At 33.4% G+C, this 20226-nt stretch overlaps 1 protein-coding gene across 2 annotated transcripts in view; it reads left to right on the top strand.

The window, feature by feature from the left end:
* The first annotated feature begins 16146 nt into the window (after nt 1-16146).
* LOC107492841 (RNA demethylase ALKBH10B) overlaps nt 16147-20226 on the top strand; it is a 92051-nt gene continuing 87971 nt past the window's right edge. Inside the window, exon 1 of one of the 2 annotated variants that reach the window (XM_052263037.1) lies at nt 16147-16851. In XM_052263037.1, the coding sequence (XP_052118997.1) occupies nt 16389-16851 (463 nt within the window). In that variant the 5' untranslated portion in view covers nt 16147-16388. The remainder of the gene's footprint in view (nt 16852-20226) is intronic. The other variant, XM_016113890.3, reaches the window with a different exon arrangement.

Raw genomic sequence — 20226 nt, 5'->3', positions numbered from 1 at the left:
GGTAGTTAAAATTTGGTATTTATAAAAGAATTAATTATTTTCTTGCAAAATTTTTATATTATTCTACTATAAAAAAATTTGATTATATTATCGATAAAATATTTACATCTATGTGATTATTGATTTTTAGTATTGAATTGAATCTGTATTGTGCAGAAGAATGCTAAGAAACGAATAAATTTTGTGATTTGTAATAATTAATTAGTTATTATTTTTTTTATAGTGTAAAATTTTATTTAATAATATAAAATTATTTTCTTTTTTTTTTTACTGATTAAATGTTAATAAATTTTAATAAAAATACTGGTTCTTAGATTTTTTTTTTTATATTAATAAAAGGGGTCCGATACTCCGATCCATTATGCAATGCAATAATGACTATATATCTTGGATAATAATGCATGCATTTCTCGCATAAATTAATTTTAAATGGCTTTTAGGTGGTATAATTCATCAAAAAGGTTGGCTAAGATAATCTATATGGATATAGGTTAATTGGTTTGCTTTTTAGTTTTTACCATATAAAAAGTCAGAGTAATCACGCGTTATAGAAGAAAATATATACAAATTTTTGTAATTTGGAAAAACAGAAAAAATAATGTTACTTGTTATTACAATCTGAAAAAAGTAGAAGAGGATAAAAAAAATATTTTTCATAACCTGTAAAAAAATTAAACTAATATCCTTAAAATTAACCTATATAATCCATTTTGAGAAAATTAACATTCTTGAAAAATATATACAATAAACCTTTCAGAGCATTTTCCTCAAACTAATTATATTATGCTATTTGGAATTATAAGTTGATTATATATTTATAAAAATGACGCACTAAGCAGCAGCAAACTAATCCCGGTGTAAGAGTCAAATAAAAAAGTTTTTTAGAAAACGATATCATATAACACCCATATTTTAGAAGTGAGGGAAGACAAGTTTTTTAATTTGATATCAATGTCAATAGCATCACGGATCTCTAAAGTATATGCTTAAATATGATGCAGACTTATGTCACGAATGTCTAGTGATGATGTGAACATATATATAGGACACAGAAATGCTCTTGAAATTTGAAAAATCAATATCTAAAATCGATAGACCCCTTTTTCTCTTTATTTTTTGTCTGTTTAACTTTTTCTAAAATTTAAAATTATGTTGAACTAAAGCGGTTTAAAAAACTGCCCATTATATGATCAAAATATTCACATCAATATATTTTAAAAAAATATATAAGGCATATCAAACCAATATATGTAACATTTTTATCTATAATCCAAATTATTATTTTTTTTAATATATATTTGTATTTTATATATAAGTGATTGCCACCTGACTTTTATGTTTAGTGATATAGATTGTTAGTATAGTGTAAGTCAGGAGCTATTATACATAGTGCGTGTTAGTAGCTTAGTTAAGTTTATCAGGTGAAAGGTTCACTAAGTTCATTACTGTTAGTTAGTTAGAAAGGCTTTATTCTACTACAGCTGAGGTGCATTGTAGAAAGTGTATATATATGTATGTAGACTCTTCTAATAACTGAGATTCACCATTTTATCCTATCAAATTTTACAATTGTATCTTTCTCTCTGAAGTTCTCTCTCTTGAAGGTGCTGCTGCCCACACCATCAACACCTTTAACATGGTGCGGTGAGCGTGGAGTGTGGCAAGCACTGAGATTCAGATTGAGGAAGACGCAGCTTGATCTGAAATCTTGTCAATTTTGCAAGAGCTCAGTTACGGTAATGGTGATCCAAGTTCTCACTTTCTACCATCGCCCTGCAATCTCGATTTGGATTTCAATTTCAGTCTCGAATTCAATATCGAACTGACGTTAGGGTTCGCGATTTCTTCTCAATTCGTTGATTCACACTCTCCGTTGGGGTTAGGGTTGGCGATTTGTTCCGACCTCTTTCTTCCAATTCTCCGTTCAACATCTCCCCTGTTTTCTCCCAATCCTTCTCCAAATTCTCAAGTCAGATCTCCTCCTTCTTCTTCTGATTTCTTCTCTTCCTACACATTCAAATGACAGAGCTTGATGAGAGTGTGCTCCCTCTCACTTCTTTCAATTGTGAGGCAGTAACTCCGATCAACGAGATTGTAGGAAGAAGGTTGTTCAATCGTGATTGCTCGATGGAAGGTGTCAACGCAGAGGCGTTCATGAACTTCTTGAACCAGATCACAGCATTTCAAGCGAACCTTAACAAGAAAAATGCCAAACCGCATCAAGATTCAACAAGCATTTACTACCTTCATCCATCTGAAAGTACTGGTACACCTCTTTCCACTATTATACTTGATGGTAAAAATTATGGTGACTGGAGTAGAGCTATACTTTGGGGGCTGAAGGGAAAGAACAAAGTAAGGTTTGTTGATGGTAGCCTGCCTAGACTTGATAAGGATGATGAAAATTTTGAAGCATGGGATAGATGTAATACATATGTTGTGGCATGGATTAATCACTCTCTTAGTCCTGATATATCACGAAGTGTCGTCTGGAACACTGTGGCAAGCAGTTTGTGGACTGAATTGAAGCGCAGATACTATCAAGGGGATAGATTCAGAGTGGCAGAATTACAGGAAGAGCTTTTTGCAATTAGGCAAGGAGACCTTGATGTAACATCTTATTTCGCTAAGTTGAAGACTATTTGGGAAGACCTTGAAGGTTTTATATCTATTCCCAACTGTAAATGTTCAGAAAAGTGTAGCTGTGGCCTAGGTATAATACGACACTATAGAATTGAGGATCAAGTAACTCGGTTTTTGAAAGGCCTAAATGAGCAGTTTTCGAATGTTAGGTCTCAGATTATGTTGTTAGATCCACTTCCTGATGTGAATACTATACTCTCCATGTTGACACAGCAGGAACGCCAATTCCTGAATATGGACATTAATCCATAAGTCAAAATTGCCTATGCCGCTCCTCCCTCAAACACAACAAACCCAGGAAATGGCAGAGAAAAAGGGAGGGGTAGAGGCGGAACGAGTCAAGGAGGGAGAGGAAAGGTGCAATGCTCGCACTATGGAAGGTTGAGTCACAGCATTGATGTGTGTTACAAGAAACACGGCTACCTACCGAACTTCAAGGGACGCAATGCTGCAGAAGGAGCTGAAAATTTTGCAGCCTCCCTGGTAACTGAGGGTGATTCAGAGAAGCTCAGTGAGAAGAATCTTTCATCACGTTCTGCTCATTTGGAAAAAGTTGGGGATGACACGTTGAATTTCACTCTTGAACAAAAGCAAGCATTGCTTACTCTTCTCAACAAGAGCCTAGAAAAGCACTTCCATAACATGAACCTGATGGCATCAAAGGTTTCACCCAATATACCTCATCAAGGTAAATTGGAGCATCTATCAGTTTTTTCTCTAGGAATGGTGGGAAAAACTTTGCATTTTAAAACCAGCATTAATGCATTAGATGTTTCTCCAAATAAATTCTTATCTTGGGTAATTGATACAGGTGCTACTGACCATGTATCTTATTGCCTAAGTGATTTTCATACATATAAACAAGTAACTCCCATAATAGTTAAGCTGCCCAATGGGGCCTGGACCACAAGCACTATTATGGGAACTATTATTTTTTTTCAATGAACTTCTACTGCATAATGCTTTATACATTCCATCCTTCAACTTCAAACTAATTTCAATTTCGAAACTCACTTCTGAATTGCATTGCCAAATGATTTTTACTGACACAAAATGTGAGATACAAGGTTTGAGCTCGATGAGGACGATTAGAGCAGCTAAGGAGAATGGTGGTCTTTACATATTAAATAATGAGGTTTTGAAACTGCCATGTCCTAGTGCACAAATATGTTCGGTTGTCAATGATAATCATAATAATCATAGTTTGGATCCTTGTATATGGCATTACAGGTTAGGACATTTACCCGATGATAGACTGAAACAGATGAAGCGAGATTTCTCCTTCATCTCATTAGATAATAAAGCAGCTCCATGCGATGCCTGCCATTTTGCTAAGCAGAAATGACTCCCTTTTTCTGTAAGTAGTTTTCAGCCAACTGTTCTATTTGAACTTGTACACGTAGATATTTGGGGATCTCTTGGTGTACCTTCAAGTAGTGGTCATAGATATTTTTTCACTATTGTAGAAAATAAATCTTGGTATACATTGGTGTATTTGATGAAGTTAAAATCTGAAGCATGTATTTTACTTTAGTATTTTGTAACTTTCATTCAAACTCAGTTTAATAAATAAATAAAGGTCATACGGTCTGATAATGGACCAAAATTTCGTATGGAACATTTTTTTGCTAAAACTGGAATTTCGCATCAAACTTCCTGCGTTGAGACACCTCAACAAAATGGAATAGTGGAAAGGAAGCACCAACATATCCTCAATATTAGTAGAGCTCTCCTATTTCAATCATAAGTTCCCCACTATTTTTGGAATTTTGTTCTCAAGCATGCTATTTTCTTGTTGAATAGAATTCCTTCAACCTTTCTTAAGAATAAATCTCCATTCCAAATTTTACAAGATTCTCTCCATGATCTAATGCACTTACGAGTGTTTGGTTGTCTTGCTTATGCCGGGACCTCACCGCTCATTGGTCTAAATTGGATCCCCGAACATGGAAGTGTGCATTCCTTGGATTTAGGGAGGGAACAAAAGGATATGTTCTACTTGATTTGAAATTCAAAAAAGTTTTTGTCTCAAGAAATGTTGAATTTTATGAAAATTACTTTCCTTTTGCACAAAACGAGCACAAACAAACGCATACACCCGAACCAAAAATTACCATGCCACTTACACCAAGACCTGAAATGATAGAATCAGAACAAGACCCCTTTTCATATTCCCAAATTGAAAATTGGCCAAGAGTTATTGAAGATAACTCGATAAGGCTTCATGAGGACACTTGTGAGCCAAGCATAGAAAATATCCAACCAAGAGAAATTGAACATAGTACACTTAGAAGATCTACAAGGGAGAAACGACTACCCACTCATTTAAAGGATTTTGTTTGTGTAAGCACCACCATTAACAATGTTTGGGTCCAATCGGTCCGTCAAGTGCAACAAAACCAGGTATCCAATTTCAAATTTTGTGTCATATGATTCACTTTCTACATTGCATAAGGCATATTCACTTGTACTGACCAATGATGTTGAGCCAAAATGTTATGAAGAGGCAATCTTACAATCTTGTTGGCAAGAAGCCATCAATGCGGAGCTCAAGGCTCTAGAGTTGAACAAGACATGGAAGCTCACAACTCTACTACATGGGAAGAAGGCGATTGGAAGCAAGTGAATTTTCAAGATAAAACACAATCCGGATGGTTCAATAGAAAAGTATAAGGCTCGGTTAGTGGCGAAAGGATACACACAAGTGGCTGGTATTGATTATTTAGACATTTTTAACCCAATGGTGAAGTTGAAAACATTGAGGATTGTGTTGGCTCTAGCTGCCATGAAAGGTTGGATGCTTAAGCAAGTCGATGTAAATACTGCTTTGTTGCATGGAAAATTCAAGGAGGAGGTATACATGAAGCCACCACAAGGGTTAGATGTTGAAGAAAGGAAAATTTGCAAGCTAGAAAGGTCGTTATATGGGCTTAAACAAATAAGTAGGGAATGGAATCACATGCTACACTCAGTATTGGTAGAAGCTAGGTACACTAAATCTGCATCCGACCACTGTTTGTTTACAAAGGGGACAGAATTTGGTTTTACAGCATTGCTGGTATATGTGGACAATTTGGTGATAGCAGGCAATGATGAGAAGGAAATCAACCGAATTAAAGGAATCTTGGATGAAAAGTTCAAGATCAAAGATATAGGAGACCTCAAATTCTTCCTAGGAATAGAGGTTGCAAGGTCGAAAAAGGGGATTGCTCTCTATCAAAGGAAGTATGTCATGGATCTTCTAAAGGAGACAAGGTTCGAAGAGTGCAAGCCCGCGACTACACCTTTAGACTATACAGTGAAGCTGTCTAGAGAAAAGGGAGAACCATTGAAGGATCACTCGGGCTACAGAAAGCTAGTAAGGAGGCTATTGTACTTAGCCAACACCAGACCAGACATCAGCCATGCAGTGGAAAAACTTAGTCAATTTCTGGACTGTCCAACCACCCAACATATGCAGGCAGTACATCATGTGCTCAGGTACCTGAAAGGAACGCCGGCAGCAGGGTTGTTTTTCACTTCAGAGGTAAATTACAATCTGACTGGGTTCTCAGATTCAGACTGGGCAGCATGCCCAGACACAAGGAAGTCAATTTCGGCTTATTGCTTCTATCTGGGAAACTCACTCATATCGTGGAAGAGCAAAAAGCAATTGACAGTGGCGTCTTCATCCTCTGAGGCTGAGTATCGAACTTTGGCAAGTGCCACTCGAGAAGCACAGTGGATTAGTTACATATTAAGAGACTTGCAGGTTTCTCTTTCCAAGGCTATTAACATCTTTTGTGATAGTCAATCGGCTATATACATTGCATCCAATCATGTTTTCTATGAGAGAACGAAACACATAGAAATAGATTGTCATGTGGTAAGAAATAAACTTCAAGAAAGACTGATTCACTTGCTGCCGATTTCAACTCATGAGCAAGTGGCTGATCTGCTCACTAAGGCACTTGTACCCACAGTGTTCAGTGGGCTACGAGACAAACTTGGAATGCTGAACATATGTGCTCTTAACTTAAGAGAGAGTGTCACTTGACCTTTATGTTTATTGATATAGATTGTTAGTATAGTGTAAGTCAGGAGCTATTATACATAGTGCGTGTTAGTAGCTTAGTTAAGTTTATCAGGTGAAAGGCTCACCAAGTTTGTTACTGTTAGTTAGTTAGAAAGGCTTTATTCTACTACAATTGAGGTGTATTATAGAAAGTGTATATATATGTATGTAGACTCTTCTAATAACTGAAATTTATCATTTTATCCTATTAAGTTTTACAATTGTATCTTTCTCTCTGAAGTTCTTTCTCTCAAAGGTGTTGTTGCCCACACCATTAACACCTTTAACAGTGATATAAATTAAATTTTCAACTCAACTCAGATCATACTTAAAATTTTAAATATATATTTCTTTGTGCGTGCGTGATGGAAGGTCATAGACATTAACATTCAGGTTGATTTTAACATAAATTTCTTGTGCGTGTCTCTTTACTTTTTGGCTAATTTTTGTTTTTACAAAAAATGATATTTGAATAATATTTATGTATATTTTTTGGGATTAATAGTCAAATTAGTCCCTAAAAGATAAGATATTTTTTAAATTCGTCCCTGAAAGATTTTTTCAATCAAATTGGTCCTTAAAATATTACGAATTAATCATATATGTCCTTCAATTACTCCACTCATAATTTTAGTCAATAATTGATGATGTGAGATGTTAATTGATAGCATACATGACATATAATATGTTCAATTAGACATTGACTAAATATGTTTACAAAAATCTATTAATTTAGTCATTAATTAAGTCATGTTAGGAATATGATTTTTGTAATTGGGAAAAATGACAAAATTAATAAATTTTCATAAACATATTTGGTTAATATCCAATTAGACATATAAGGTATTATATATCTTATCAATTAACATTTTACAACATCAATCTTTGAAGAAAATTGTTAATGAAGTGACTGGAGAACAAATATGATTAATTTGTAATCTTTGAAAAACTAATTTGATTGAAAGAAATTTTCAGGGATGAATTTAAAGAATGTCTTATTTTTTAAAAACTAATTTGACTATTAACCCATATTTTTTGTTATATTCTTTTAAAATATAAAATATATATTTTATTTTCTCTTATTTTATATCAAGGTTTTTACAGAAAATAAAAATCCAATTCGAGAAATGTATACAAAGATCTATCATTTATTTAATATTTATCAAATAAAAAATTTAATACTTATATTATAGATCAAAATTTTTTTAAATAAAGATGTCAATAAAATAAAAAGTGACGGTGACACTTTTGAATTGAGATTTGGAATTTCGCATATATAAAATTACAAATTTAATATTAATAATTTCTTATTTTTTTACTTTATCTATCTTTTTGTTTTAGAAAATATCTTTATATAAAAAATGTATCAAAATTAAATGCATATAATAATATACGAATAAATAACTATTTAAAAATCTTTTATACAGTCAATATATAAGAATGTTTTTTTAATATTATTGAATATATAGTATAATAATAATTAGATAATGGTAAGAATTTCAGTTACAAAGTTTTAGTTATACATAAATTATAATATTTATCATGTTTCTAGCTGCCATACAAGAATCTTATTAAAGAGCTTCTTTAAATTATAGATAGAAAAGAATCGAATAAAGATGGCAAGTATTAAGAAAATGAATAACACCCGAATTAAATAGGGATAAATAGAAGTAATGGAGGAAAAGTGGTAATGTCTTTGTCATATGTATTTTTCCATTTTCCGGCAACGCATATAGTTATCACTTCGCATATTATGTAATATCTATATGAAAATTAAATTTTAAATTTATTCCATTTCCCAAGAGCACGGTTCTATTTTATTTATTTATTTTGATCTTCCTTCAAATGTGTAACTTATATATTAATAAAGGATAAAGTTTTTGTCCTAATAATATTTAAAATGATTTGTTTTTGTTTCTAAAGATTTCAAAGACTCAATGTTGCCTCTCTGTTAAATCCGAAAGAAGAATCTAATATATACTTGGTTGTAACAATATAATTAGTTAAACAAATATTATTAATTTTAAGATCTTTCAACATGCAATGTGTGTAAACATTATTATTTTTTTTCTTTTACGTTTAAAACAACAACAGGACGTTAAAATATTCACAAATACTAAGAGAGAAGATTATTATCTGATCTTCTTAATATATAACATTTCTACGTACTACACACTAATTATATTAAGTATTTTATTCATATTTAATATATAGTAAAACAAAATTGAGACTTAATCTAAATATAAATGTTAGATATTAAAATAATATTTTAATTATTGTTACAGATAATTGACTATTCACAACTATATATATTTGCGTGCCAACTGATGTTAAAAGGTATAAATAAATAAATATATAAATTTCTTATAAGATTTACATGATTATTTTTATTATTATTGAACTATTTCTTTGCACGATTATATTCATTTTCTATATATGGAAATGTCAATTACAGAATACTTTAGCGCGTGGTGGCAAATGGCAATGCAATGAGCATTTTGTATTTTTTGTGCAACTTGAACTGATACCTCATCTGATCTCGGGAATGGTTAATATATAGCGTATTGTTTTAATAAATAAATATTAATTTAGTATCTTTTAAATTGTAGATGTCTTTCATTATTTTAATGCTTGAATTATTATTATTATTATTATTATTATTATTATTATTATATTGAACAGAGAGAAGGGGAAAATAGAATCTGTTATTGAATTCCTCAATTAAAGGTTTATATACATGCATTATAATGAAGTTAATCGAACCTGTGATTAATTGAGCCCCAATTCTAACTAACTGGGCAGCTAATTTAATTTCTAACTAACTTTAACTTATGCTATTGCCTACTAATCATACATCTAATAGCCCCCCTCAAGTTGGAGCATACATGTTGTATGTTCCCAACTTGGCCATGAGATACTGAAATTGAAGTGCAGGGAGTGCTTTAGTGAGGATATCCGTAAGTTGATGTTTGCTTGGAACATGCACCAGCTTGATGATTCCAGAAGCGACTTTTTCTCGAATAAAGTGGCAGTCGATTTCGATATGTTTGGACCTCTCATGTAATGTTGGATTGGTAGACATCTGAATAGCCGAGATGTTATCGTAAAAAACCATGGCTGAGTGGACCTCAATGTGCATGAATTTTAGCAAGGCCATGAGCGAGAGGACCTCACAAGCAGCATTTGCCAACGCCCGATATTCAACCTCGGTCGAGCTTCTGGAAACCACATCTTGTTTCTTACTCTTCCACGATATCAGAGAATCACCCAAAAAAGTGCAATACCCAGTGGTGGATCGCCTTGTATCTAAACAGCCCCCCAATCCGCATCAGCGTACATGGTGAGATTGAATTTGGACTTAGAGGAGAAAAAGAGCCCTTGTCTCGGTGCAGCTTTCAAGTAACGAAGGACCTGATGAGTGGCATGCAAATGGGGAAGGCGCGGGTCGGACATAAACTGGGCCAATTTCACTACTGCGAAGGTAATGTCTGGTCTGGAAATTGTTAAGTACATGAGGCGGCCAATCAGCCTTTTATAGTGGGATGGGTCAGGTACGGGATCGCCTTCATCAGCTCGAAGTTTCAGATTTGCATCCATAGGCGTGGTGGCAGGCTTACATCTTAAATAACCTGTCTCTTCCAATAACGACAACGCATACTTTCTTTGAGTAAGCGCGATGCCAGCTTTAGAGTGTGCAAGTTCTAAACCCAGAAAAAACTTGAGGTCACCCAAGATTTTGAGCTTGAAAATTGATTGGAGTTTTAGTTTAACGTTGTCAACCATCTCTTGCTTGGGAGCAGCTATGATGATATCATCCACATAAACAATGAGGAAAGTAGTCGCATCACCTTCACCCAAAGCAAATAGAGAGTAATCCTGTTTGCATTGTGAAAATCCGTGGCTGAGAAGAGTGGTATAGAATTTGGTAAACCATTGCCGTGAAGCTTGCCTCAGACCATACAAAGACCTTGTGAGCTTGCACACTAATCCCTCTTTCCATTGAGGATGGCCCAAGGGTAACTCCATGTAAACTTCTTCATCTAATTCCCCGTTGAGAAATGCGTTGTTAATGTCTAATTGGAGAAGACTCCGATTCTTGACAGCAGCAATGGTGAGAAGAGTCCTGACTGTGGTGATTTTTGCGACCGGGCTAAAGGTATCCCGAAAGTCGATCCCGGCCTATTGAGTGTAGCCTTTGGCAACGAGGCGCGCCTTATAGCGCTCCAGTGTACCATCTGCCTTCAATTTGGCTTTGTACACCCACTGACACCCGATTGCACGTTTGGCTTTGGGTAGTTTAACTAAGACCCAAGTATTATTGGCTTCAAGGGCATCTAGCTCTTCTTGCATGGCCTGCCGCCACTCTTTGAACTTGACAGCTTGGTGATAGAACTGAGGTTCAGGAATGATGTCCAACTGAGCAATGGAGTTGTGATATTTGGAGCCAAGCTTGTGAGTACTACGGTGGTTAGTGAGAGGATAGGGTGATGAGGTATGGTACACATAGTCATTTAGATATGATGGTGGCTGAGTGTGGCGGGTAGATCGACGTAATGGTGGTGGTTGAGGCTGAGCGTTGGGGACGATGGAAGAAAGGTTTGGAGAACGGGGTGCGTATGTGGAATTGGTGTGAGGCGAAGGTGGTAAATGTGATGGAATAGGATCTAGAACAGGCTTAGGTAGTGCAAAATCATGAAATAGATCTGTGTTGGGTTGAAGATGAGGAGATTGGCTAAAGGGCATGATGTTTTCATGAAATACAATGTCTCTAGATATGAAAAACTGTTTGGTGCGAAGATTGTAAAGCTTATATCCTTTATAGCCAATAGGATATCCAACAAAGACAGAGGAATCAGCTCTTGGGCAAAATTTAGTTCTAGAATTGGGAGTAGTTGCTGCATAGGTAAGGCATCCAAAGCTTCTCAAGGAATCATAGTTGGGTGTCTTGCCAAAAAGGAGTTCAAATGATGACTTGAAGTGTAGAAGTTTGCTGGGAGTTCGGTTGATAATGAAGGCAGCAGTGATGACGCATTCACCCCAAAAGGAAATGGGCACGTTGGATTGGAAAAGTAATGCTCTTGCAACATTCAAGAGGTGTTGATGCTTGCGTTCCATGACGGCATTTTGTTGTGGACGATAAGGACATGAGAATTGGTGCAAGACTCCCCGTTGCTGCAAGAATGCATCGAGAGCAAGTTCTTTGGCATTATCCGACCTGAAACACTTAATTCTTTGGCCAAACTGAGTTTCAACCAAGGCAAAAAAAAATTCTTTAAGCAATCTGTGGCCTCAGACTTGTGAGTTAGCATATAAATCCAGCAAAAACGAGATGCATCATCAACAATTGTTAAAAAGAAACGTTTTTCATTATAAGTTGGGATATGGTAAGGTCCCCAAACATCACAATGTATAAGGTCAAAAGCATTAGAGGACATGTTATTTTGTGATTCGAAAGGAAGTCGTTTGAATTTTGCTAAGTGACAAACTTCACAAGTGTGGTGGTCTGACTTATTTGGTAATTGCAAGATGTTATCTAAATGCTGTAAAACACTAAAAGGAGCATGTTCTAAACGTGCATGCCATAATTGGGATTTGCACAGATTTATTTGATTAAAACTAGTATGAAAGGCCGGATTAGACTGAGTGGAGACATATGATGATGACTTGGTTGGGGTGTCGGCTCTCATGATATAAAGTCCCTGCTGCAGGCTACCTTTCCCAATCTTCTTCGAACACTTGTTGTTCTGAATAACAAAATGAGTGTATCCAATAGTGACAGTGAGTGAAGAATTAGAAAGTAAGGCGGACACTGATAGTAAATTGACTCGAAATTCAGGCACATAAAGCACATTGTAGAGTGTAATATTATTATTAATGAAAACTGACCCTATGAGATTTGCAGAGAAAATGTCACCATTTGGTAAAGAAACTGAAAAACTCTTAGAGGTATGAATGGACTCGAAAAGTGATAAATCACAAGCAATATGTATAGTGGCTCCACTATCTAAGATCCAAGCATTGTTGGATAAATTTGACCTTATCATAGATGTGTTGAGAACAATACCTGCTGGGGTTGCGACACCTGTGGATTCAGGAGTTGGAATTTCCTGAATTTGGTGATGATTGAGTAGGGACAAAAGTTGTTGAACTTGAGCAGAGGTCAGGTTGGGAGTGGCCGGTGTTGATGGTTCCAAATTGACAGACACATTGTGTACGGATAGCCTCGTGCCTCTCCCTTTGCCAAAATTTGGTGGGAATCCGTGGAGCTTATAGCACTTATCGATTGTATGCCCAAGAAGGCCACAATGAGAGCAGAGAGGACGATATTTTTTGAGTGTGCCTCGGCCACGACCTTGAGGCTGAGCGGCATGAGGATTGCGGGCGAGAAAAGCAACTTGAGGTTGTGGCAGGGAATTCAAGGAAGCTCCTAATGCTCGATGTTTCTCTTCTTGAGTCACCAAGGACAGCACCTTGTTAATCGCAGGGAGGGGGTCCATGAGTAGGATTTGGCCCCGAATTTGAGAATAAGACTCATCTAGTCCCATCAAGAAGCAATTGACGTATTCTGTTTGAAGAAATTCTTGCATAGCTCGAGCATCACCACAGTTGCATTGTACAGGTCTGTAGGAGTTCAATTCCTCCCAAAGAACTTTGATCTTGGTAAAGTATTGTGAGATGGTCATCGTGCCTTGGCGGAGATTCATCAAATCACGTTTTAACTCGAAAACACGAGGGCCATTGCCATGTTGAAATCGATCTTTCAAATCATTCCAAAGTTCAGCAGCCGAATTTGTATACACCAGTGAAGTGGCTATCTCTTTTGAAACAGAGTTCAGCATCCAAGTGCTCACTACATCATTGACACACTGCCAGTTTTCAAATTTCTCTGGTTCAGTGGTAGGATCAGGTTGAGGAACAGAACCTGTGATAAAGCGAAGCTTTCTCTTGGCATTGAGGGCTTTTCGTATAGCGCGGCTCCATGAATGATAGTTGTCCTCACTGAGTTGTTGAGTAACTAAGATCAAACCTGGTTGATCAGCCGGGGAGAGGTTGTATGGGTCGATCGTCATGGATGAGGCTGAAGAAGCAGCCAAAGACAGTGAAGCGGAAGGTTCCATGAACACGCACGATGAATGGCTTCTCGTCGAGGCTCGTTGATCGAAAATTGCTGTTTCGATTTCAAGAACAGGGATGAAACAAGCAAGATCTCATCAATCTCTATTGTGTGAGCCAAGAAGAGAGAAAGAAAGAAGAAGAACGAGGAAAGAAGATGCAGAAATGGTGGAGAGGAGAGAGAGAGAGTAGACAGTTACGAAAGCTTCAAGAAGGGTTTGCTCCTGATACCATATTGAACAGAGAGAAGGGGAAAATAGAATCTGTTATTGAATTTCTCAATTGAGGGTTTATATACATGCATTATAATGAAGTTAATTGAACCTGTGATTAATTGAGCTCCAATTCTAACTAGCTGGGCAGCTAATTTAATTTCTAACTAACTTTAACTTATGCTACTAATCATACATCTAATATATTATTATTATTATTTTATGTTGCAAAATATGAATCAAAGTAGTGAATCCTTTTATTTATGTTATTTTGATATCATGATGACAGTTTATGTGACTTCTAAGTCAGCAACGAACATGAATAATAATTAAAATAATCAAATTATTTATTAAAATTCCTTTAGAAAGAACCAAAATAGACCCTGTCAACCAAATTCCAAATTACATATAAGAAAAGGGGTGTTTTGGTGGACAAATTTGAACATACTTTTTTATTGATATATCCTATAACTGAAATTATGTGAAATGCTAATGTGTTATAATTAAGGCGACAAATAAATAAATAAATAAATGTTATGACAGAGCAAGAAAAATCAAAAATTAACTTTTGACATGATTTATTTACATTTTATATTTTTAAAATTTTATTAATTAAAACGACTTATAGATACAATTTAGAGAGTTAATAAGGCACCATTCTATGTGTGTGAATATATATTATTGTAGTTAGGGACGGATCTACTGTTATAACTGTAGGGACAAGTGTCATTACTATAATTTAAAATTTTATTGAGTAATATATGATAATAATATTTATTTATCCTTATTAAATTATTTAATTTGATTCCACAATAATTTTTTATTTAACTTTAGATACTTAATAGTCAATTTAAAAACTTTATATTAAATGTTCATCATAATGATTAATTTTTAAATTTAAATAAGATTGATAATTTTTTTAAAAATCTACTCGAAAAACTATTATCTATCCATTTGTGTTTTTTCTTTTAAAATTAGCTTTAGTTTCTTTTCATAACAACTACACTGAATGAACTTTTTCAACTATGAATATCATCGTCAAGAACTAATTGTATGAAGGTTAAATTTTAAATAATTGTTTGACAACATATATATATAATACATAAATTTATACATAAATTTATAATAAATAATTTGATAGCTAATTTTTTATGTAAATATAATATTTTTATTATAAAAATTATTATTATATTATATATATTTCGCTCTACTATTAAAATTGTCTCGATCCGTGTTGTAGTTTGTTTGGTTCCACAAAACATGAACAACGAACCACCACTATTACGTATTAACAAGAGCAATACCAAAGTCCAAGGTCTGCACTCTGCACTCCACCAAAAACAAAAGTGGTTGTAAGTTGAATCAAAGCAGCATTACTTAGCATTCCAATTTCTAAATTGCCTTACTTTGAACTTCAACAGCTACTACCATATCTCATTTTTTTAGATAAATTAGTCACATACTATCATATTTCATATTAACACTTAATATACAACTTTTAAATTTTAACATAATTAACAATTATAATATCCAACTAATTAAATATACATTATTCAAATAACACTATTTGACATAAATATTTGGCTCTCGAGTCTTTACCGGGGTCGAGGGGTGTGGGACCCTTGGTCAGCTTCGCTCGGCAGCCAGTGATGTGAGAACCAAGAATAGAGGCTCTGAAATGGGGCCCAAAGTCGCCACCCTCACAATGCTCCTTTCTGTTCAGTCGTGGTGCAATTGCATAGACCCCGACCCATTGGGAAAGGGACCCACTTCTCTTCTCGCCCTTTAGCTCTCTTCTCTATGTTTTTTTTTTAAATAGAAAAAATTAAATTTACAACTTTCAATAATAATGGAAAAAATATATTATTTAAAGTATACTTTTTTTAATTATTTTATTATATTTTTAAATTTCACTTAAAAATATATTTCAAATAAAAAAGATGTATTCTTTTTAATTATTAATTGAATAAAAAGAAAAAGAAAAAGACTTTGTTATTAGTATTTGGTAATTTTCTGCCTTAAACCTCTTTCATGTTATTTTGCCAGTATGCCACGAATACCGAACTGTACGGAGTTGGCACTCACACAAAACAACACAACACAACACAACACACTCCCCTTTTTATTGTATTAAAATCCCACACTCTCTCCTACCCTTCCCCTATTCATAAACCCTCTCCTCTAACTTCTGCATGTGAAGCATTAAAAAAATCAAAATAAAAAAAAAAAGTAAAAACCTTAAAACACAAGAACCTCTTTCAGACTTTCACTGTGTCTCTGTTTTTGTCTCTGTTTGTGTTTCTGAAACTCATAAATATTGGGACAAGCTTCCTTTCCTTTCCTCAATTGCTTCGACTCTGATTCTCATGGCGGCTGTAACTGCTGCTGTTCCTCGTACCGATCCGCCAATGGTCGTGTCGGATTCCTTCGCCAAGGACGCCATACTCGCCTGGTTCCGCGGCGAATTCGCTGCTGCAAATGCCATCATCGACGCCCTCTGCTCTCACCTAGCTGCCGCAGCCTCATCCTCCGACGAGTACGACGCCGTGTTCGCTGCCATACACCGCCGCAGGCTCAACTGGATTCCCGTCATCCAGATGCAGAAGTACCACTCCATTGCTGACGTGACTCTCGAGCTCCGCAAGGTCACCGAAAAGAAGACGGCGACGGCGGAGGAGGCGGAGGCGGAGAGTAATGGCGGCGGAGACGGTGAGAAGGGGAAAGTGGAGGAGGAAGTGACGGAGAGTGTTGGAAATGGCGAAGGCGAAGGCGAAGCTCAACAGAGTCATGAGGAGTATGAATCTCCAGAGAGCGAGATTACTGATTCAGGTACTTTAATTAATTACAATTAACAATCTAATTAATTACATATCTTAATTCTTTCTTTTCTTATTCACGATTCATCCTTCTAAAAGCTTTAATTAAGCTTCACTTTTCATTTCTCTGCAAATTCATTCGTTGTTTTCATAAAGCAGGGATTTTTTAAATTTCCTCTCTCTAAAAGAAGGCACCGGTGATTTATTATTATTATTATTATTATTTAAACAATTTTTGTTGGTTTGTGTGATATAATTGTAGGGACGAAATCATGAAACTTTCTGTGTATGTATATCTTTTCAAAGAAGCAAAATTTGTTTTATTTTATGACATCTTATTAAAAATTAGTAGTATATTGAATTAAATATATTAATACTCGAAACATATAAAAGTCGTTTTTATTTTATTCATCATTAGAGTTTAACAAATTTGAACACGAGAGTTAATAGTATTATTTGACATGGAAATGAGATTTGTATAGAAATTGTTTATAGTAATAGGGTCAAAATTAATTTCCGTTGCGCAATGGTAGACCGCAGACATGGTTCAACCTTTTTGATCCTCCATTTTCCAACACTATTCTTTTCCAATATATAACTTTACGGTCACGCTGAGCTACCCTGACTAGGTGGAACTTTTAGAAAATAACCAGAATTTATTGTTTTTATTTAATCATTAAAATTATGAATTAAAAATATATAATTAGTTTATTAAATTAAAGAAATATTAATAATTAGAAATGATGGTAAAAAATAAAAACAATAAATTCTGTTATTTTTGAATTTTTGATGTATGCTCTCTTCCTTTTTAAGATAATAGTCTCATTTTTTTTTAGCTAATGAGTTATAAACTTATAATTTAAATAGTATAATCTCTCCTCATTTAAAAATTGCGAGTTTGAGTCTAACTAAAAAAATAATATATTTAAATGTATTAATATCTTAATATATTTAAAAAGTATATAAATATTTAATTTTTAAAAAAGTGATTAATTTGACAAAAAATGATTTGTTAAAAAATTAATTTCTTTTATCTGATAATAAGATAATAAAACAGTGAACGAGTAAATATTACTACTTTAAAAGAAATTAAAAGTTGTTATTTGATTATTGGATAAAGAAATTAGTTTTTAATCTTTTTCAACTGAAAAATATTGATTTATTTTTACGAGTAGTTATCAAATATTTTTTTAATTCGTTTTTAGCCGAATTTTTTTTATTGAATTAACTATATTTAAATCTAAATTTTTTAGTGGAAATAATTTTAAATATTTTCATGTAATGTTCCACCAGAAAGTATATTAAAACATTTTTCGTGTATCCCTTATACTTACCAAACGCATTTTGTACCGTTTGATTTTTGGTGTGTATATAATTTTTTAATTGTAGAACAAATAAGTCTATTACTTTGTGATTTTCTTTTTTTTTACCAAGATATATGAATTTGTGACTTTTTATTTGGTGTGGAATTGCGATGATTTTAAAGTAATTTTAAGCTGAGAATGCAGTTCAAAGATTCTGTCCATAATACCTACCTGTGCATTAAAACATTTCTTAATGTAAACAAAGTTGCATGTGATGAAAATAACGATGTTATTTACGCACCTAAAAAATTAGGATATATTTGATTTGTATTTGTATCTTTTATTTTTTATTTTTAGAATTTTATAAAGATGAAAAGCCAATATAAAAGTAAAATGGAAAATGAAATTCTATCATTTTTATTTTTTTTTATAATATTCCAATAACAAAAAGTATTAAAATAAAACAGTCTTATTAACAAATACATTAAGATAATAATTTTTAAGGAAATCATAATTAAAAAATTTGAATAGAAAAATATAAACCTTTTAAATTTTGAAAAAAATAACATTTTTATTTCGATTTTATTAACCAATGCTCTTAGTCTCTTTGAACACCTTTTAACTAATTTCAAAACAAAAATAAAAAATATTTTCTCAAACCATTGTGCTTTTATTTTTTATTATTTAATCGAAGAGGTGTAAGTCGATATCAATTATAATGTGCAAAATGTTATTTTATATTTAAAAGTCAATTGAAAGTAATATAAGCAATGCTTGGAATCTAAAAAGATTTTTAAAGAGATTGATTAGAAGAATAAATTATTTAATTTTTTTTAACAATAACCATATTATAATTTAAGAGAGAAAGAGGGTTAGTTGGGGTTAATTCTCTAAAATAAAAAAATTAATAAAAACAGGAAATAAAACTTAAACAATTATTAATTAGATAATTTATACCATATACAGTTAGATTTTTTTTACTTTGTCAACCTTAATTTAGAAGCTTAGGTGTAGTGATGATTGACGAAGATAACAACGTTAATGAAGGAGAGATCTAGAGATACGAACAATGATTTTATTACAGGCGGCGGAAACATCATAGCAGACGGCATAATATGGTTGTTGACGTCACGTGACTGGTTCCATCTAAATGGTATCTTAGCACGTGCGTGCGGCCTTCCCTCTCAATGGGACTGGGTTGGGTTGGGTTGGTTGGATTTTGGAATATATGGTAATGGTACCAATATTCTCCACTCTTAATTTAATCAACCCTCAATAATCCTGCCAGAGGGGGGAAAAAAACATTGATTTTTCTTGTAGATTAATCATTTAATGCAACCTTGTTAATAAGTAAAATTTGGAAGAATGTTGCATCATATTAGTACTTAATTTTGTGTGCATAAAAGTGAGATGTTTCTTATTACTTTGTAGTTTAATATGATCTTAGTAGTTTATATTCGTCACCTCGTATAACTTTGTATAATCAACTTAGAATTTGTTGATTTTATTTTTTCAAACGATTTAATTCCTCATCAAAATCAAGGTGTCAAGTCATGCATCAATGAGCCGTGTTGAATGCGTTTTTCTTCTTCCTTCTACGAATAAGAATATGTTTTTAAAGATACTTTTTTTAAAAAAATCAAAATCAAAAGTATTTTTTTTTTTATTAGAAGCTTAAAAGATTCAAGTTTTTAATACATTAAATATTTGATATGTTAAAAAGTTTTTTCTTAAAAAGCTTATTCCAGTAACTTTGATGAATGTTCTTTTACAATCCTCTTAATATAATCTCTTATACTAGAAAATTTGTAAAAAGAATGTAGACAAAGAATAATACAAATGTCATTTCTTATAAAAAATAGTGATATTTATATCAATATAACTACTAATTATAACTCTTCACGTGACGTTATATCAAAATTTTAAACATCTTTTTTATATCTACAAATATGTAAATATTATAAAAACAAATAAATAATATAGTGTTATGTTATGTGTAGAGTTCAGGGTAATAGACTAATAGTAACATGAGTCCTATCAATGGAAAGCAAGGGAACAAATGAATAACAACGGTTGAGAAAAGA

This window comes from Arachis duranensis, chromosome 6, assembly GCF_000817695.3.
Source record: "Arachis duranensis cultivar V14167 chromosome 6, aradu.V14167.gnm2.J7QH, whole genome shotgun sequence".
NCBI classification, from domain to species: Eukaryota; Viridiplantae; Streptophyta; class Magnoliopsida; order Fabales; family Fabaceae; genus Arachis; species Arachis duranensis.
Note: the sequence above shows the minus strand (reverse complement) of the source record. Positions and strands in the feature narration are given on the sequence as shown.